The 21886-nt window shown below is 36.4% G+C and overlaps 1 protein-coding gene across 1 annotated transcript in view; it reads left to right on the top strand.

Annotated features, from left to right (window-relative positions):
• PIP4P2 (phosphatidylinositol-4,5-bisphosphate 4-phosphatase 2) overlaps positions 1-21886 on the top strand; it is an 85980-nt gene that overhangs the window by 10497 nt on the left and 53597 nt on the right. The window contains exon 2 of the mRNA XM_030862861.2: positions 12204-12352. Within this exon, the coding sequence (XP_030718721.1) occupies positions 12204-12352 (149 nt within the window). The remainder of the gene's footprint in view (positions 1-12203; positions 12353-21886) is intronic.

Raw genomic sequence — 21886 nt, 5'->3', positions numbered from 1 at the left:
TGCCGCGGAGCGGCTGGGCCCGTGAGCCATGGCCGCTGAGCCTGTGCGTCCGGAGCCTGTGCTCCGCAACGGGAGAGGCCACAACAGTGAGAGGCCCGCGTACAGCAAAAAAAAAAAAAAACAAAACACAGTATACAAGAAAGCCTCTAATAGTTCATCATTTGAACATGTGAAGTTTTAAAGTTTCAGAGATTAAAGTGCTAAGATTCACCATCCAGAGGAACAGCAATACGTAGAAGGGATAGTGAGCAGATTTAAAGTAGAAGACTTTCACAGACGCCTGAGTTATTAATCTTAGACCATAGGAATTTCCCAAATAAACATTGATTTCTACTGAGCTGTATGGATTCTGCCAATTAATACAAAGTTATTTATAAGAAAACCATTTTCCAAGTTTACAGAATTCAGGGATCCTGTTTCTCTGTATAGAATGCTTTGCCTTGCTCAAAAAAAGTAGTATTTATATTTACTGCCAGTCCCTAATGAGGACATAGGTTATTATTAAAACTATCAGACATGCCTGAACACAAGATGACCTAAGTGAAAGCCATATGGCCTTTTATGACCTAGTCTTAGAAGCCGCATAGCACAGGGAGATCAGCTCGGTGCTTTGTGACCGCCTGGAGGGGTGGGATAGGGAGGGTGGGAGGGAGGGAGACGCAAGCGGGAAGAGATATGGGAATATATGTATATATATAACTGATTCATTTTGTTGTGAAGCTGAAACTAACATACCATTGTGGAGCAATTATACTCCAATAAAGATGTTAAAAAAAAAAAAAAAAAAGAAGTCAAATATGGTGTCACTTCTGCCATGCTCTATTGGTCCAAACACCTGCACGTAAGGTGAAGGAACATAGACTTCAATTCTAATGGGATGAGTATCAAAGAATTTGCATTTTAAAATTTAATATTTTAAAATCACCAAAATAAGCTGTGATATACCCACAAACTGGAACACTGTGCAGCTGGAAAAGAAATGAGGAAACTCTACGTACCATTGTGGAAAGGTTGCCAAGATATAAAATAAAGTGAAAAAAGCAAGATGAAGAATGAGGAAGGCATATTCCCTTTTTTTTTTTGCTGTACGCGGACCTCTCACTGTTGCGGCCTCTCCCGTTGCAGAGCACAGGCTCCGGACGCGCAGGCTCAGCGGCCATGGCTCACGGGCCCAGCCACTCCGCGGCATGTGGGATCTTCCCGGACCGGGGCACGAACCCATGTCTGCTGCATCGGCAGGCGGACTCTCAACCACTGCGCCACCAGGGAAGCCCCATATTCCCTTTTTTTGTATGAAAGATGGAGAAAAAAAGAATATGTGTATTACATATTACAGGTATATATTACCTGTACCAGGCTAAAGAAACACTGAAAGGATTAAAAAAATAGTAATTTAAGTGGAAATCTCTGAAGTGGGGCATGGTAGATTGGCACAGAAATTGGAGTAACAATTCTAAGCATATATTTTTTACATTAATATTGATTTTTGAGCCATAGAAATATGTTACTAATAAAAATTTAATGTATCAGAAAGCACTTTGGCCACATTATGTTATTGATCCTTGTAGAGTTTATCCTTGACTAGGACCCTGAACAATGTAACAAATGCTATTTTTTAGACCATGTCCCCACATCTCTCTACAGGTCCTTGCAGTGGAACCTTATATTTCATTGTGTTTGATTTGGTCCATTACTCCCACTTGTCAAGATCTTAATAGGAAGAATCCTGTTTTGATATGGGAAATGTATCACTATGTGTATCTGCTTTTTCCTAAGACCATGCTCATTGCCTCATACCAGTATCATTTATTAGGCACTTCTGGTCTTCTCTAGATGAGGATTTACTTTTTGCTTCCTATGGGTAGATAAGTAGGAAAGGGATTTTAGAAACTGAAGCATTCAAATTCTACCCATTCGTCAAAGTCCTTTCTTTCCATGTAATCCTTTCTAATCTCTGTTACTGGACGATATATGTTCCCGAAGCAATATCTCTCAACATTTCTACTATATATTTTAATACTTCTTTGTGGACATGACCTTATCAAGGGAGACAAGGAGGGAGACAGGATTCTTGTATCTTTTATCTGTGAGTCCTACATAGTCTCTTGCACTTGATCTTATATTTCTAGGTACTCAACAAGGATCAGTCGTATGAATGAATGAGTGAGAAAATAAAGAAGGATGCCATCATGGTGATTTTGAAGTCACTTAGAGAGTGAAGGTTTTACAGGTTTACAGAAGAACATGAGAACAAAAGATGGAAGTGATCCAGCAGAGCATGTAGCTGAATCCATTTGTTTCATTAGAAATGCCCACATAGCAAAGGAAGGATCTCCATCACTATACTTCCTGCTGGCTACAATGAGGAACTCTCCTCTTAATGGATTAACTTCTGGATTTTTTTTATTAATCGCTATATTTTAAAATAAAATTTAATTGACCCATGTGGTAGAAATATCTAAGCACTAGAATTGAAGGGATTTATTCACTAAATATACTTAAAAAATAAATACTGTTTCTAAGAGGTTCAGTTCACTTCATATATTGTATCTATCTGATTTTGCTTAGATTTATGATGAATATGTCCCAAATTCTAAAATTACTAAACTGGTGACTTTTATCTATAATCTATTAATCGCTAGGTCATTTTTTTAAAAAATGAGTGAAATATTTCAAGATAGAAAAATACTGAGTATAATATAATCATTCATATATCATCATCTAATTCTATCAGACCTTAACATTATGCCATACTGTTTCATATATTGAAGCAAATAAAACATTGCAAATCCAGTTGAACTTTTTCCCTTCCCCATATACTGAGGTAATTTCCCCCCTCATATTTTCTCATCTAAAATGTCTTAAAACAAATTTTGGGTTCCGTTATATTTAAGTATATTTTATAACTGTGATTCATGAATACTTGTAAGCTGCAAGTTATCATTTAGTGTGTATAGTAGGTATATGCAAAGGAGTGTCTTGCTTTCTCTTAGAAAAAGCAAGTCTGTAAGAGTGAAAATGAGCTGTCTAGGAAGAGTGACAGAGTAGGAATCTGTTACCTCCTCTGGCTATGGCAAGAGTTTCTAAATTTCTAGGCAGGTACATTTTTTGCCTTGGAAACAATTTGTTTTTCTGTACTAAAAATTAGTATCTCTATATTTTTCTTGAAACACATGCTTTCTTGGAAGCAATATTGTAAATAAAAAATTAAGAATGGAGCCATGCATATACAAACAATATGATTTCACATAAATCGTGTCAGAAAAAATTGTATTTTTTTCAATAAAAATAAACACAGTAGTTGATAAAATGAGAGAATATGTAACTTATTAACTGCCAATACTGGAAGGAAGTACTAGTACCACAAATTAAATGCACTAGAATGAGGTAAAAATATTGCCTAATGAGAAATAGAAAAGACAGAGCAGAAGTTTTTGTTATCTGGGAATTTGTCATTGGCAGGTCACTGGGCATTTCTTGCCAGTATCTCCAGTTATATGGCAGCATTTTGATACAACCCAAATGCCTAAGACCACTAAGGGAGGGAAAAATAGCAGATAAACTACCCATAGTGGAATTCAGTACTCATCATAACCAGCTGTATAAGAATACCCAGTTTGTTGTTGCCTTGGGGTCTACCGTGGACCCACATAAGCTCCTACAAGCAATACTAGAGGCACTAGGATGTAGATTGGTATTGGTGCCAAGCTGATTACACGACCAAACTTAATAAGGTATAGCTGTTTTTCTAGAGCTGCAGTTTGGAGAAAGGAGTTAATGGTTAAAATATATAGAAAGATTGCAGTACTTGAATGCTAAATTGTGCTAGAGTGACTTTTCTCTTCCCTCCCCTACACCTCGCTCCTGACACACTGCGCCTTAGTCAGATTTATACACCCTCTTCTATACTCCCAAAGTCCTGTGTGTGTATATCCTTGTTAGAACACTTACCACACCAAGTTGTACTTGTAGTTTTACTGTCTTTCTACATGTTAAGAATGTGAGCTCTTTGAGCCCTGGGGTATGCCTTCTTCTCCATAGTATCCCTGACATACATCTAGTACAGTACCTGGTACAGAACAGATGCTAAGTACTTGTGACTGAGTGCTAACTAACTCTTGGAAATCCACCATAGAGGGCCTGGCTGGCTGCTGCTTTTTGCCTAACTATAGCTGAAGACCTCTTGACTTCCTCTGGCATCAGAGCTCATAGAGGGGGCTTATATCACATCCCCTCAGTTACAAAACTAGAATTGCCCTGGAGCAGCAGTCAAACTTAGAAAATGAGTGAGTTAAATGAAGATGTGACAGTTATTACCACTCCTACATCTTTCATAGTAGCACTGCCTCTGTAGTCCTTCCAGGGAATGTGGAGCTGCTCTTGGTAGAAGATCCAGGGACCCTCTGTGTGACCCTTCCTACCTTAATCTGTGGGCCAGAGAACCAATTTAGGTATTTGCTGGTTGACAAGAATGTCTGTTCCAATAATATATTCAGAAACTGGGAAAATAACTTCAGCGTGGGTACCCAGATTTACTGGACCACTATGGGTGGATCTGGGGCAAGACTCCATCTGTAACCTGATGACCATCTATATAACCTCTCTGACAGGTCGCCCACATTGGAGTTTTGAGTCTTGAGGAATTAGCACCATTTACGAGCCAGTTTCTAGTGATACCTGAAATATCTGGGTATTTTCTTTTTCCCCAGTGAATAGTCACTCTAGTAAATGATCTCAGGTCTTTGGGGGAGACTTGGAGATTTATAATGTATACTTATAGTAGTGTTGCTGGATCATTTGTCAGAGGCATCAACAAACCCTCAATGAAGATGCTCTGGGTCTGTGAATTAGCTTTGTTGGAAACTGGTTGAAAAACTAGGACTCATCACTGTGGCTACTCAAGTCATGTTGCTGGTTTTAAGACCTAGATTTTTCTATCATATATAACCAAGTAACATTTGTGTAGGTTACCCATCCATTTCATTCTTAGGCTTATTTCAATGAGCCACTGCCAAAGGTCCTTATGGATCAAAATTTTCTAATATCCACTATTTCCCATTACATTAAATGTACCCACTTTGTCTTTGACTTTTAAGTGCTGCCATTTGGCCTCTGTTACTCTGGGATTCCATGATCTCTATTGGAGTCATCCTGCACTGTAATGCCTGGCCTATGTAGGAGAGCCACCACAGCAGAATGCTTGTGTTCCCCTAAATAACGTATAAATCAATGCCTTAGTTAAAGGCATATCTTCTGGGTCCTCTCAGGGGATGTAGTGGGGTGTGGGATGCAGATTTCATATGATAAACTCACTCTAACATTCCTGACTCCTTAAACCTTTGATTGCTTCTTCTGCATCATGCTAGGGATGTTTTGACATTTCAACCTCATTGAATGTAAGGCCAAGTCTCATCAAACCAACAAGTAAACTGATAGAGCCACTTCCAGATTTAAAACAAACATTGAAACCAGAACATTTGTCAAGTACACCAGGATTATTAAATTTGGCTCAACTCAGTGTTATATTCCATCCTCTTTGCTTTAACCCCCATAAGATTCATTCCCACACATATTCTCCAGGTTTCTGATAATATATATTATCAAAACATTGCAATTCTCTTGATGTATTAGTTGCTTCTTTCTGAGTCACACTTTGTACTTGTCCTCCTAAGGCTTGTTGAGATTTCATCCTAGTTTATGGGTCTTGAGGCAATAAGGGGTTTGATGATGGGTCTTAAGGAAAATGGTCATTTCCTTGTAAGACAACTACTTCAGGTGAGGTTATTACAGTTTTCCATTAAAAGGAGGCTCATATTCTCAGATAGAAGAAGAAATGTTGTGCTCCACTCACAGGGGAGGCTCAGAGTGACTCAGGAGTGTAAGATTCTCAGCTCTGTTTGGGTACAACTAGATGGCCCCATTCCAAGTTTCAGAGTTCCACTTCTTTGCAATCAGTGTCCTAAGTTTCACATGGCAGACTTGGTAAGGCTGTGGGTTTCCCTGACCTTATAATTTAGCTATCTATACAAATAAATTTTGTATTTGATTTTCAGCAATATAAGCCCTGTGACAATTATAAATAAGCAATATTTTTAGGGCTGCAATAGAAGTTCTCTGACCATGACTTGTGCTGAGAGTTTAAAGACCTGAGATTCTCATTTTACCCCATATCACAATCCACACAGTAATTATTACTGCCATAATGGTCAAGTAAAGGCGCCTCAAATATCACAATCATCTATAGGAGATAATCTGATTCACCAGGATGCCACTGCATGCCATCAATCACTACCATACTATGTCTTACTGGTAAAGGAGCTCAGCACCGCATTCAAGCCCAAGGCATGACCAACCCATTTCTCCAATCCCATTTTTGAGGGTCTGTTTCCTGGGATTACACCTGGTATGAGTTTTATAACAGTTAGGACCTGAAGATAGAAACCAAACAATATAATATAACAGAAAGAATTAATTTGGTATAAAGTTGTTAAGTAGGTAACTAAAAAGTAAAGATATTACTCTAACATCAAATAGGTATTAAATGCAGGAAGCAGCTATTACCTCTAGGGTGGTGAGAACAAAGGGAAGAGATTGGAATTATTAAAATTTAGTAATTTAGAGGAACATAACTGAAACATGACTTCTCAGAGGCACCAGCCCACTGGTGGTGATGTCTCTGAGCCCTTGAGAAAGATTTTGTACACCTGGAGAAAGGGCTACAAGTCCCTTCTTCCTCCTTCAACCTTGCAGGTTCTGTTTATCACCTCCTATTAACAAAACATAACCTGCAGCCAGCTGACAAAGAAAAAATGTGGTTTGGAGAGTTTTAGCACCAGCATGACAAAGCATAGAAGGGTGGATTTGGAGCTGAGAGTCAGTAGCCTAATAGCTGGCACATTTACCTTCCAAACTGACTTTAGCCAGATGGATCCTTATGAGGGTATAATGGTTCTAGAAGAATCCAAGAGTCTCCTGGAATAGTTTTATTTCTTTGGTTTCAGAGAGGGGAGGAACAGAAGGTGGTCTCCCCTTTCTCTGTGTTGAACTGGACTGGAGAGATTTTACACAGGAAGTAGATATCCCATAGCAGCGAAGTGCAACCTGTCCCTAACCATACTCTCCACAAAAATCCTATGGAGGAGAAAAAGCCAGAGCTTTCCTCACAGGCTGGTCCTTTATACTTTTCTTGCTCATCCTATAATCATAGTGTTCTAAATGATCTCTCTTTTTAATCTGATGTCATTTTTCAACTTTGGTACATCTTTGTCAAGGGCCAGGACTGCATATAAGACTGTATTAGCGAAGTAAGTGAATTAAACTGGAAAATATTGTCACTGCAGAGATTTATAAAGGAATAACTGAGATAATAAAGATCAGAGCTATCCAGCAAAACATTTGCAACCTTTAAAATGCTATATCTGGGTATATCTGGTAAAAAATGAAGTATGGATTATTACACCAGCATGAATTAGCAGGAAAGAGGAGCTTTTGGGCATAAAATAGATAAATTAAGTTGATGTTTATGATGGGAAAGTGTAATTTGATCACTTGTGGGTTTATAGAATAATAATGGTTCCTTTTGAGTGTTTTAAGGAAGACCATTATGTATGCCTTGTGATCTACGTTATTTTGTCTTGTCTCTTTTACGAATCTCAGTTTTACTGTGAATTTTTTTTTCCTTTTTTTGCGGTACTCGGGCCTCTCACTGTTGTGGCCTCTCCCGTTGCGGAGCACAGGCTCCGGACGCGCAGGCTCAGCGGCCATTGTTCATGAGCCCAGCCGCTCCGCGGCATGTGGGATCTACCCGGACCGGGGCACGAACCCGTGTCCCCTGCATCGGCAGGCGGACTCTCAACCACTGCGCCACCAGGGAAGCCCTGTGAACTTTTTATCATGAACTAATTCTTTCTTCATATTATGTTCTAATTTTCATTTTCCCTGACTCTTCTTTCTCCTCCTCCTAATCCCCTTTAACTCAGATCTGATTCTTGTCTAAGTATTTGTGCAGAATCCCCATTAGTCCTTACATCTTTTCCCTATATTAAATCATTATTCATTAAGAGAGGCAGCTGTCATTATGGAGTGACCTCTGGGAGAAGAGTCAGCTCTTGGCTTTGCTGAAGTGCTATATAAAAGTCTACTAAGAAGTCAGAATCCCTGGTCTTCAGTTTCCTCTTCCATAAAATGAAGAAATTAGACTAAATACTAGACTAAGATTGCTTGAATTTCTAACACTGTATAATTCTGGAACTTTGAGGGGGTTTTTCAGGTTTGAGGACTACTGGTCTAACAAATACTGCTCACTTGGAGAAAAAAGATTTTTCACTTAGGCAAACCCCATAGAGAAAATTATCATTGTTTAAATAACAAGTAAGACTCTTCCAAAATGAAGAACTTTTGTGACTCTTAATATCCAATGATCCCAAGTTCTGAGATTACAGTGGACTTTTTATCCAGGGCAGAAATTTAAAATAGGTATAATAGTGGTGATCTGTTGACTGTTTTAAAGTGAAAAGAGACAAAATGAACAATCTAAGTTGTTAATCATTGCAGGTTTACTGACAGTGAAATAAATTTCTGTAATTACAAGTCCTTTACAAGAGGAGATGGAGTTGTAGGTCAAGGTTTCCTTGGGATAAAAGTACAAGAAATATCTCTAAATCAGTTTAGTGCTAAAGTAATTAATGGACAGAAAATTGAAATTATATGCCTGAAAGCACTGTTTAGTGGAGCAGTTAGGCTGCAACATCTGTTATTCTATTGATCTCTTGGATTGATTGTACTTATCTGGTGGGCCAGGCCAGTGTCCCCTGTCCACTTCCCTCTCTCAGTGCATGATTTGGAGAGGGTATTCTATATATAGAAGAGAGCCTTTTTTTCAGTCATGCTGTACTCCCCTGCTAGGACCCTAGCTCCTCTCCAAGGAGAGTAGTGGTAATATACTTAGTATCATTTTCCCAGGAGAAATAGATGAGCCTGATAAATTTCAGTGATTCAGTTATTCATTCATTTATTCATCCACCATCCATTCAATAAATATTTAGTGAGCACCTATCATAGACCAAGCACTTATAACAAGTGCTGTATCAGTCCTGAACAAGCCAAACATGACCTTGGCCTCATGGAGCTTATAGTCTTTCCCATTTTAGACTTCTAATCCTCACTCATTCTTTCCCCCTCTTTCCACTTCCCAAGCCTCCAGAAGATTCTGGCATATTTTTGTCATTGAAAGCTTTTCTTTTTTTACAGGTTAAAAATTATATAGTACAAATCTTAGAGGAAAAGTTCACAGGGTCTTGTTGGTTCTGATACACTTCAAATGTATCAGAACCAAAAAAGATAAACCATTGAAATCTTTAGGAGATTCCACTGAACAAAACTTTTGCCTGTTGGAGTGCATGGGTTTTACCATCCTTATATATAGCTGCAATGTGTGGCCTCTTCCCCTCACCCTCAATACCCTTGTTTTCTTTGTGAAATTATCTTGCCTTTAAATTTCTTTTCTATCACACTATGTAAGGTGGAAACCTGGAATTAATAGGAGACCTACTTTATGTTACTTTATAACTCAAGGAAAAGGCAAAAGAAGAAACTTTTATTAATAATGCTATTGCTAATAATTATTTTTAAAAAATTATTATTACACACCAGGCAGTGTGTCTTGAATTTCTAGTGAGGTGTGTATGCTTTTTCCCAGAACAATACCTTCTTTACCAAGATCTGATAAAATAATCTGCAAGTTGCACAGGCTCAAATGTATTTTGACACATTGATCCTTTAACCTGTTTTTTTCTTCTTGATTAATACATTACAGGTCATTCTGCATCAACCTTAAATTCTTTCAAGGATTTAAAACTATTTTTTTGTTTGTTTTTTGAATTTTATTTATTATTTTTTATACAGCACGTTCTTATTACTTATCTGTTTTATACATATTAGTGTACATATGTCAATCCCAGTCTCCCAATTCATCCCACCCCCACCACCCTTGGTGTCCATACATTTGTTCTCTACATCTGTGTCTCTATTTCTGCCTTGCAAACTGGTTCACCTGTACCATTTTTCTAGATTCCACATATATGCGTTAATATACGGTATTTGTTTTTCTCTTTCTGACTTACTTCACTCTGTATGACAGTCTCTATGGCCGTTCCATGTCTCTATAAATGACTCAATTTCGTTCCTTTTTATGGCTGAGTAATATTCCATCATATATATGTATCACATCTTCTTTATCCATTCATCTGTTGATGGGCATTTAGGTTGCTTCCATGACCTGGCTATTGTAAATAGTGCTGCAATGAGCATTGGGGTGCATGTGTCTTTTTGAATTATGGTTTTCTCTGGGTATATGCCCAGTAGTGGGATTGCTGGGTCATATGGTAATTCTATTTTTAGTTTTTTAAGGAACCTCCATACTGTTCTCTATAGTGGCTGTATCAATTTACATTCCCACCAATAGTGCAAGAGGGTTCCCTTTTCTCCACACCCTCTCCAGCATTTATTGTTTGTAGATTTTCTGATGATGCCCATTCTAACTGGTGTGAGGTGATACCTCATTGTAGTTTTGATTTGCATTTCTCTAATAATTAGTGATGTTGAGCAGCTTTTCGTGTACCTAATTTATAGTTTTATAAATTATAAAACTATTTTTATAATTTAGACATCTATAGCTTCTTTATAAATTCAGTGTTTGACAGTGTTCTGGTATAAGACTTCCAGGGATGTGTGCATATTGTCATTTCAATGTGACCTCTTTCAGAGCCTTGGCTGCTGCAGAAATTTGGTTTATTATGAATATTTGAATGGATAACACTTGTTGTTAATTCTTTGCAAGTCTAAAAAATCTACCTGATATACCCTAAGGATGCCAGGTGGTAATATGCGGATTTTAAACATACCATAATGTGCTGTGCTCTAACTCATTTCAGACTATCATAGAGTTCAGAATCTAATCCAGCGGATAGAAAAATCTCTATTTCAAAAATAGCTCTTTTCATGATTAGTTATTGTTATTGTATTTTATAGTGTCACAGTAGCCCCTTGAACTATCAGTTCTCTTTAGTGGGGATTCAATCATGTGTTGAGGCGTAGCCTTTTCTAGATGGGCTATGACAAAATCTTACCTTGAAAGGGGCTCCTATTCCTATAATTAAGATAGCTACAAAATTAGGCTAGGCAGTCCCCTTTAGAAATCCCATTCTGGAATAGTATATCTAGATTCTTTTTCTCTAACTTTTGTAACAAATATATACTTCTGGTATATGAACACAATTCTGAAACTGAGCTTCTACCCTCTACCCAATCAGTCGACTTAAGGACTCTCAAAAAGCAGTGTGTGTGTGTGTGTGTGTGTGTGTGTGTGTATCTTTGTATTTTCAGAATTTTCAAACATACACAAAAGTAGTAAGAGCAAAATGACCTTCTGTGTCTTTATATTCATAAATATACTCTTGTTGCATCTATTAACCCATCTTTTTCTTGGAGTATTTAAATTAAATCCCAGACAATATATTTTTTACCCATAAATACTTTGATACATTTTCTAGATTTTTAATGTTAGGTGAAAGTTTGAGACAAAAATTGTTAAATTTACTTCATTCTTGTTTTTTCTCTGAAATTAGCATAATTCCATTCTAATTAGAACATGTTCCATGTTGATATGTTTAGTTTTCCTGGGTTCGTTTTTGTCTCTCCTTGACTGCCACCAAAACCCTATTTTGTTCTTGTCATACTCAGCAGTTATTATACTGCTTCTAGTATAAACAGAGCACGACAACTACACAATTTATGTATATGTATATATGTAAGTGATTTTAAAGCTTTGTCTTCATTGACTATTTCTATTTCTTGGGAGTCAGATCATTAGTGTAAGATTTTTACTTTTAGGCATAAATTATCACCTTCCTATTACAAACTCTATGAATTTGCACATAGAAATGGAGTGAATATTTCGAGTATAGGTTAATAAAAGGTGTAAACCTAGGCAGGTGTGATTTGGATTTTAGGAGCTAAGAATTATTCTATTTCACAATATAGTCCTATATGTGTTTCTGCTCTGAAACTATATTATGTTGGCCAGCTTTAAAAACATAAAGAACAGGAGAATTTTGATAGTTTTCCTTCTTTACTTCTATTGCTTATTTGCTCAAACCAGCCGTAATATCTCTGAGACTCTGATTCAGTGGCTAATATCTTTTTAGCGGAACTCCCACCTCCGTATACAGCCATTGCCAGTCCAGATGCCAGTGGTATTCCAGTAATAAACTGCCGCGTGTGCCAATCTCTCATCAATTTGGATGGCAAGCTTCACCAGCATGTGGTTAAGTGCACGGTTTGCAATGAAGCTACGGTAAGTGGAGATTTTCATTAATAAAAGCAGAAATTATTATCTGACATTTCCCTAAAAAAGTACTCCAATAATGTTACTTACAAGTAGATGTGGGCTGGATACCGAAACGGCCATTTTTTTATCCTTTCTTCCCTCTGGCTATTTCTCTTTTATCATACAAGGATGCCTCCAGGTGTTTAAAGCTAACTCCATTATGAAAATTTCATGAGGAATTTAAATGTAATGCCATTTGGCTCTTTTCTTTCTAAAATGAGACTGACCATGGACAGTCATTTACAATTATCTTCAGTGTCTATCCACATCTCAACGAAATCCATTCCGATTATCACTAAAATGAAATATACTGAACTTCACTACAAATGTGGACTTTGTACTTATTATGTGGAAAATTATTTAAACTTGTTTTACGTCTGTAGGATGTTGATATAATTTTTCTGGGCTTTCGTGATTGTGCATTTATTATTGGCATTTGTGTCGAAGTGTTTATTAACAGCTTGGTATCTTATTCCATTTATTTGATATTAATTCAATGAAATATTCAAAAAAACTTGAAAGACATTTTTTTACTGAACTTTGGGAAGAGCAACTAAATTTTAAGTAAGATTTTTACAGTTTTAAGTAATAAACTGGTATAAAGAGTATACTGGTTAAATTAAATATATTTCTACTTTCATGGTTAGGCTTTATTTTTAAAATTTCAATCTGTCTCAAAATTTGAAATTAAATATTAATTTAATTTTTGGTATTTGTAGTTTTTCCTCTTTAGAAAAAGCCTAAAAAAAAGTCAGCCAATGATTATTGTATCTCTAAGAACCCTGAAAGATGAATACTGGGGGCTTTATAATATGTTTTATGGAAAAGTCATAAGCTAAAACCTTAAGTCATGAAGCAATATATATCATTGTAAATACTTTTTCTATAAGGGACATCTTTTAGAGAACTTTATTGTGTAAATAGATGATACCTACAAAACTAGCTATTTTCTTTTTCAGTTGAACACTTAAATAGTAAATTTAATTAATATCAACTTCCTTAGTGCTCCTTTTAGAGTTGGCAAGCAAATAAGAATTGTTAGACACAAATAGCAATTTAAAAAAATAAAAGTGTCTTAAAGGCTTCCTTGGATTTGGCATTAGTGTTGAATTTTTTCACCTCTTCCTTTACCCATACAAACTTTGTTCTTTAATGAGAAGAAAGAAAGGAGATTTAAAGCTTTATATTTACATGTGGAAGTAAACAGAACAGAGTAGGTCAATTATGAAAGAATCTCAAAGTCACTATGGATTTAACCAGCAGCCTCAAGCTGGTTACTTAGAAGTGATGAGTTCATATAGGGTCAATAAAATTTGGCTACAAATAAGCTAGCTACTTTTGGACATAAAGAAAATTGTGCTGAAATTTTTATATCATTACTATCCCTGTTAAGTAAAGAAATGTAAATAATTGTGAATATTCTAGAGAATATGAATAGTATTTAATCAGATTGCCTTGTATGGAATTAGTAACATTACAAGGGAAGAAAAAATTGAAAAAAAAAAAGCCTTTGAGGAATGCTGTAACATATGACCTGCTAATGTTTACAGTGTAATGTGATCTTAAATTTATGAATGAAGAGGTTAGGCAACTGGCAGCTTCTCTGGAGAAATTCTATGTTGAAAAGAACAGATATAATAGACAGATATAGTGGACCAGGGCCCAAGAGAACAGTTCTCTTATGTTCACTATCACTGTTTCCTACTCAATTTAACTGGTTATTCATTCTCCTCATGTCACCTAAAACAGGATGTCAGTGTATCTATTCTCTTGGGTAGCCACTTTTAACAGGAACTGGACATTCCTGTGGAGATTGAAAGAAATAAAACATAACAAAACAAAAAAATCAAGGTTAATAAAAGTCCTTTTTACTTCAGTAGATAGAATTAAGAAGGGAAGTAAGGTGTGTGTTGTGTGTTGTGTGTGTGTGTGTGTGTGTGTGTGTCTGTGTGTGTGTGTCTGTATATGAGAGAGAGGAAGAATATGGACAAACTTTAGCAACACTTGGAGGACACAGAATTTAAGGTTAAAAGGAGAAGCAATATCTATGACTAGTTAATGGAAAATTTGAGAAGTCCTGGAGAAAGAGTGGAGCTAGTTGGCTGCATACTTGATTGAGTCTGAGATATGGAGACTAAGAGACTGGGGTTTGAATCTGCCACTTAGTAGCTATATATCCTTGGGGACTTCTCTAAACTGTGGTTCTTCATGTAAAGAGGTGTAATAGTAATAATACCTACCTCTTAGGGTTGCTGTTGGGATTACAGAGGTAAAGTACCCAGCACAGTTCCTGGAACATGTAAGCTTATTTTGCCAAGTAAGACTATTAAAACTTATGCATATGAACAATGTCATCTCCCCTGCTGCCCCCCCACCCCAGCTCCACCGTTTTACTGTAGACCAGACATGACATGGTGTGGACTGGCATTGAGGACCAGTGCTTGAAATCTTCTATTTCAATCATCTTGTTTTACAAATGAGAGAACTGAGGTCTAGAAGTATGGTGGGAATAAAATACAGGCTACCTCAGAGACATTACAAGTTCAGTTCCAGACTACTTCAATAAAGCAAATATTGCAATAAAGCAAGTCACACAAATTTTTTGGTTTCCAGTGCAATAAAAGTTATGTTTACACTATTCTGTTAGTGTGCAATAGCATTATGTCTAAAAAATGGATATATCTTAATTAAAAAATACTTTATTGCTAAAAAATGCTAACCATCATCTGAGCCTTCAGCAAGTCATAATCCTTTTGCTGGTGAAGCATCTTGACTCCCTTTTGATGGCTGCTGACTGATCATGGAGGTGGTTGCTGAAGGTTAGGGTGTCTGTGGTAATTACTGAAAATAAGACAACAGTGAAGTTCGCTGCATCAGTCAATTCTTCCTTTCATGAACCATTTCTCTGTAACACACAATGCAGTTTGGTAGCATTTTACCCACAGTAGAACTTCTTGCAAAATTGGAGCCGATCCTTTCAAACCCTGTGGCTGCTTTATCAACTAAATTTATGTAATATTCTAAATACTTTGTTGTCGTTTTAACAATCTTCACAGCATCTTCACCAGGAATAGATTACATGTCAAGAAACCAACTTTCTTTGCTTATCCATAAAAAACAACTCCTTATCCATTAAAGTTTTATCATAAGATTGCAGCAATTCAGTCACATCTTCAGGTTCCACTTATAATTCTAGTTCTCCTGCTATTTCCACCACTTCTGCATTTTCTTCCTCCGCTGAAATTGAACACCTCAAAGTCATCCATGAGGGTTAGAATCAACTTCTTCAAACTCCTGTTAATTTTGGTATTTTGACTTCTTCCCATGAATCACGAATGTTCTTAATGCCTCTAGAATGGTGAATCCTTTCCAGAAGGTTTTCAGTTTACTTCGCACAGATCTATCAGAGGGATCACTATCTATGGCAGCCTTATGAAATCTATTTCGTAAAAAATGAAACCTGAAAGTCAAAATTACTCCTTGATCCATGGGCTGCAGAATGAGTGTTGTGTTAGCAGGCGTGAAAACATTAATTTCATTGTATATCTCCATAAGAGCTCTTGGGTCACCAGATGCATTATCAATGAGCAGTAATATTTTGAAAGGAATTTTTTTTTCTCAGTGGTAGGTCTCAACAGTGGCCTTAAAATGCTCAGTAAACCATATTGTAAACAGATGTGCTGTCATCCAGACTTTGTTTCTCTATTTATAGTGTAGTGGCAGAGTAGTTTAGCATAATTCTTTAAGGGCCCTAAGATTTTCAGAATGGTAAATGAGCATTAGCTTCAACTTAAAGTCACCAGCTGCATCAGCCTGACAAGAGAGTCAGCCTGTCCTTTGAAGCTTTGAAGCCAGACATTGACTTCTCCTCTTTAATTATGAAGGTCCTAGATGGCATTTTCTTCCACTAAAAGGCTTTTCATCTACATTGAAAATATTTAGTGTAGCCACTTTTCTTAATTAGCTTAGCTAGATTTTCTGAATAACTTGCTTCAACATCCGAACTTGCATTTTTTTTTATTGAAGTATAGTTGATTTACAATGTTGTGTTAGTTTCAGGTGTACAGCAAAGTGATTCATATGTATACACACACACACACACACACACACACGCATATATATATATTCCTTTTCAGATTCATTTACCTTATAGGTTATTACAAAATATTGAATATAGTTCCCTGTGCTATATAGTTGGTCCTTGTTGGTTATCTATTTTATGATTAGTATGTATGTGTATGTTAATCCCAAACTCCTAATTTATCCCTCATCCCCGCTTCTACTTTGGAAACCATAAGTTTGTTTTCTATGTCTGTGGGTCTAATTATATTTTGCATATAAGTTCTTTTTTTTAAGATTCCACATATAAGCAATATTATATGCTATGGGTCTTTCTTTGTCTGACTTATTCACTTTAGTATGATAATCTCTAGGGCCATCCATGTTGCTGCAACTGGCATTATTTCATTCTTTTTAATGGCTGAGTAACATTCCATTCCAATATACCACATCTTCTTTATCCATTCATGTGTCATCTGATGGACAATTAGATTACTTCCATGTCTTGGCTGTTGTAAATAGTGCTGAAATGAACATTGGGGTGCATGTATCTTTCCAAATTATGGTTTTCTCTGGATATATGCCCAGGGGTGGGATTGCAGGATCATGTGGTAGCTCTACTTTTAGTTTTAAGGGAATCTCCATACTGTTCTCCATAGTGGGTGCACCAATTTACATTCCCATTAACAGTGTAGGAGGGTTTTTTCTCTACACCCTCTCCAGGATTTATTATTTGTAGTCTTTTTTTTTTTTTTGCGGTACGCAGGCCTCTCACTGTTGTGGCCTCTCCCGTTGCGGAGCAACAGGCTCCGGACGCGCAGGCTCAGCAGCCATGGCTCATGGGCACAGCCACTCCACGGCATGTGGGATCTTCCCGGACTGGGGCACGAACTCGTGTCCCCTGCATCGGCAGGTGGACTCTCAACCACTGCACCATCAGGGAAGCCCTATTTGTAGTCTTTTTGATGATGGCCATTCTGACATGTGTGGGGTGATATCTCATTGTAATTTTGACTTGCATTTCTCTAATAATTAGTGATGTTGAGCATATTTTCATGTGCCTCTTGGCCATCTGTATGTCTTTTGTGGAGAAATGTCTATTTAGGTCTTCTGCCCATTTCTTGATTGGGTTGTTTGTTTTTTGATATTGAGCTGCATGAGTTGTTTGTAAATTTTGGAGACAAATCCCTTGTCTGTTGCATCATTTGCAAATATTTTCTCCCATTCTGTGGGTTGTCTTTTAATTTTGTCTATTATTTCCTTTGCTGTGCAAAAGCTTTTAAGTTTAATTAGGTCCCATTTGTTTATTTTTGTTTTTATTTCCATTATTCTAAGAGTCGGCTCAGAAAAGATATTGCTGCAATTTATGTCAGAGTGTTCTGCCTATGTTTTCCTCTAAGAGTTTTATAGTATCTGTTGTTACATTGAGGTCTTTAATCCATTTTGAGTTTATTTTTCTGTATGGTGTTAAAGAATGTCCTAATTTCATTTTTTTTACATGTAGCTGTCCAGTTTTCCAAGCACCATTTATTGAAGAGAAGTCTTTCCTCTGTTGTATAGTCTTGCCTCCTTTGTTATAGATTAATTGACCACAGGTGCATGGGTTTATTTCTGGGCTTTCTATCCTGTTCCATTGATCTAAATTTCTGTTTCTGTGCCAGTACCATACTGTCTTGATTACCATAGCTTTGTAGTATACTCTGAATTCAGGAAGCCTGATTCCTCCAGCTCTATTTTTCTTTCTCAGGATTTGTTTGACTATGTGGGGTCTTTTATGTTTCCATACAAATTTAAAAATTTTTTGTTCTAGTTTTGTGAAAAATGCCAGTGGTAGTTTGATGGGGATTGCATTGAATCTGTAGATTGCCTTGGGTAGTATAGTCATTTTGAAAATATAAATTCTTCTAATCCAAGAACATGGTATATCTTTCCATCTGTTTGTGTCATCTTTGATTTCTTTCTTTAGTATCTTAGAGTTTTCAGAGTACAGGTCTTTTGCCTCCTTAGATAGGTTTAGGCCTAGGTATTTTATTCCTTTTGATGCAATGGTAAATGGGATTGTTTCCTTAATTTCTCTTTCTGATTTTTCATTGTTAGTGTATAAAAATTCAACAGATTTCTGTGTTTTAATTCTGTATCCTGCAACTTCACCGAATTCATTAACGAGCTCTGATAGTTTTCTGGTAGCATATCTAGGATTTTCTTTGTATAGTATCATGTCATCTGCAGTAACAGTTTTACTTCTTCCTTTCCAGCTTGGATTCCTTTTCTTTCTTTTTCTTCTCTGATTGCCACAGCTAGGACTTCCAAAACTATATTGAAAAAAAAAACTGATGAGAGTGGACATCCTTGTCTTGTTCCTGATCTTAGAGGAAATGCTTTCAGCTTTCACCATTGAATATGATGTTAGCTGTAGGTTTGTCATATATGGCCTTTATTATGTTGAGGTATGTTTCCTCTATGCCCACTTTCTGGAGAGTTTTTATCATAACTGGGTGTTGAATTTTGTCTAAAGCTTTTTCTGCATCTATTGAGATGATCATATGGTTTTTAATCTTCAATTTGTTCATGTGGTATATCACAGTGATTGATTTGTGGGTATTCAAAATCCCTGCATCCCTGGGATAAATCCCACTTGATCATGGGGTGTGATCCTTTTAATGTATTGTTGGATTCAGTTTGCTAATATTTTGTTAAGAATTTTTGTGTCTAAGTTCATCAGTGATATTGGCAGGTAATTTTCTTTTTTTGTGGTATCTTTGTCTGGTTTTGGTATCAGGGTGATGGTGGCCTCATAGAATGTTTGGAAGTGTTCTTTCCTCTGCAGTTTTTTGGAACAGTTTCAGAAGGATAGTGTTAACTTTTCTGTAAATGTTTTATATAATTTGCCTGTGAAGCCATCTGGTCCTGGACTTTTGTCTGTTGGGAGTTTTTAAATCACAGATTCAATTTCAGTAGTTGTAATTGGTCTGTTTATATTTTCTATTTCTTCCAGGTTCAGTCTTGGAAGATTGCACCTTTCTAAGAATGTGTCTATTTCTTCTAAGTTTCCATTTTCTTGGCATATAATTGCTTGTACTAGTCTCTTATGGTCCTTTGTATTTCTGTGGTGTCCATTGTAACTTCTGTTTTTCATTTCTAATTTTATTGATTTGGCCTCTCTCCCCTCTTTTTTCTTGATGAGTCTGGCTAAAGGTTTATCAATTTTATTTATCTTTTCAAAGAATCAGATTTTAGTTTCATTGATCTTTTCTATTGTTTTCTTCATCTCTATTCATTTACTTCTGCTCTGATCTCTTTGATTTCTTTCCTGTACTAACTATGGGTTTTGTTTGTTCTTTCTCTAGTTGCTTTAAGTGTAAGGTTAGGTTGTTTGTTTGAGATTTTTCCTGAGATAAGCTTATATCTCTATAAACTTCCCTCTTAGAACTGCTTTTGCTGCATCCCATATATTTTAGATCATTGCATCTTCGTTTTCATTTATCTCTAGATATTTTTTGATTTCTTCTTTTTTTCTTGGTTGTTTAGTAGCCTATTGTTTAGCCTCCATGTATTTGTGGTTTCTGCAGTATTTTTCTTGTAGTTGATTTCTAATCTCATAGTGTTGTGGTTGGAAAAGAGGCTTGATATGATTTCAGTTTTCTTAACTTTACCAAGTCTTACTTTGTGGCCCAGCATTTGACCTATCCTGGGGAATGTTCCATGTGCACTTGAAAAGAATGTATTCTGCTGTTTTGGGATGGAATGCTCTATAGATATCAATTAAGTGCATCTGATCTACTGTGTCATTTAAGGCCTGTGTTTCCTTATTGACTTTCTTTCTGGATGATCCATTGAGGAAACTGGGATGTTAAAGTCTCCCACTATTATTGTGTTACTGTCAATTTCTCCTTTTATGGCTGTTAGCATATGCCTTATATATTGAGGTGCTCCTGTGTTAGGTGAATATATATTTTAAATGGTTATATCTTCTTCTTACAATGATCTCTTGATCATTATGTAGTGTCCTTCTTTGTCTCTTGTAGCAGTCTTTATTTTAAAGTCTAACTTTGTCTGATGTGAGTATTGCTACTCCATCTTTCTTCTGATTTCCATTTGCATGGAATACCTTTTGCCATCTCCTCACTTTCAGTCTGTATTTGTCCCTAGATCTGAAGTGGGTCTCTGTTGTATCTTGTTTTTTATCCATTCAGGCAGTGTATGTCTTTTGGTTGGAGCATTTAATCTGTTTACATTTGAGGTAATTATCAATACATATGTTCTTATTGCCATTTTGTTCATTGTTCTGGTTTTGTTTTTGTTAAGTCTTTTTTCTTCCTTTCCTCTTTAGTTCTCTTCTCTTGTGATTTGATGACTAACTTTAGTGTTTGTTGGATTTCTTTTTCTTTTTGGTGTGTATATCTATTATAGATGTTTGATTTGTGGTTACTATGAGGTTTTGACATAGCAGTCTCTCTATATATACATGATTGTTTTAAGTTGCTGGTCTCTTAATTTTAAATGCATTACAAATATCCTGCATTTGTACTCTCCTCTTATGATTACTTGTCTTGATATCATATTTGTGTGTGGATAATTTTCTACCTTTACTTTATGTTTGCCTTTACCAGTGAGCTTTCCCATTTCATAATTTTCTTGTTTGTAGTTGTGGGCTTTTCTTTTCTGCTTAGGGAAGTTCCTTTAACTTTTGTTGTAAAATTGTTTTCGGTGGTGCTGAATTCTTTTTACTTTGCTTGTCTGTAAAGCTTTTGATTTCTCTGTCAAATCTGAATGAGACCCTTGCTGGGTAGAGTGTTGTTGGTTGTAGGTTTTTCCCCTCTCATCACTTAAATATATCATGCCACTCCCTTCTGGCCTATAGTGTTTTCACTGAAAAATCAGCTGATAGTCTTTTGGGGATTCCCTTGTATGTTATTTATTGCTTTTCCCTTGTTGCTTTTAATATTTTCTCTTAATCTGTAACTTTTATCAGTTCAGTTATTATGTGTCTTGGCGTGTTCCTCCTTGGGTTAATCCTGTATGGGACTCTCTGTGGTTTTATGGACTTGGGTTCCTGTTTCCTTTCCAATGTTAGGGAAGTTTTCAGCTATTAACTCATCAAATATTTTCTCAGGCCCATTGTCTCTGTCTTCTTCTGGGCCCTCAATATTGCAAGTGTTGGTACATTTGATGTTGTCCCAGAGATCTCTTAAACTGTCTTTGTTTCTTTTCATTCTCTTTTCTTTATTCTGTTCCACAGCAGTGATTTCCAACATTCTGTCTTCCAGCTCACTTGTCTGTTCTTCTGCCTCATTTATTCTGCTATTGATTCTAGTGTGTTTTTCATTTTTGTTTTCTTCAACTCTGTTTGGTTGTTCTTTATATTTTCTAACTCTTTGTTAAAAAGTTATTGTAAGTTCTTGCTTGAGCATCCATTCTTTTCCTGAGTTCTTGGATCATCTT

Source organism: Globicephala melas, chromosome 17, assembly GCF_963455315.2.
Source record: "Globicephala melas chromosome 17, mGloMel1.2, whole genome shotgun sequence".
Classification (NCBI taxonomy): Eukaryota; Metazoa; Chordata; class Mammalia; order Artiodactyla; family Delphinidae; genus Globicephala; species Globicephala melas.
The sequence above is the reverse complement of the archived record's forward strand: the minus strand, read 5'-3'. Positions and strand labels throughout refer to the sequence as shown.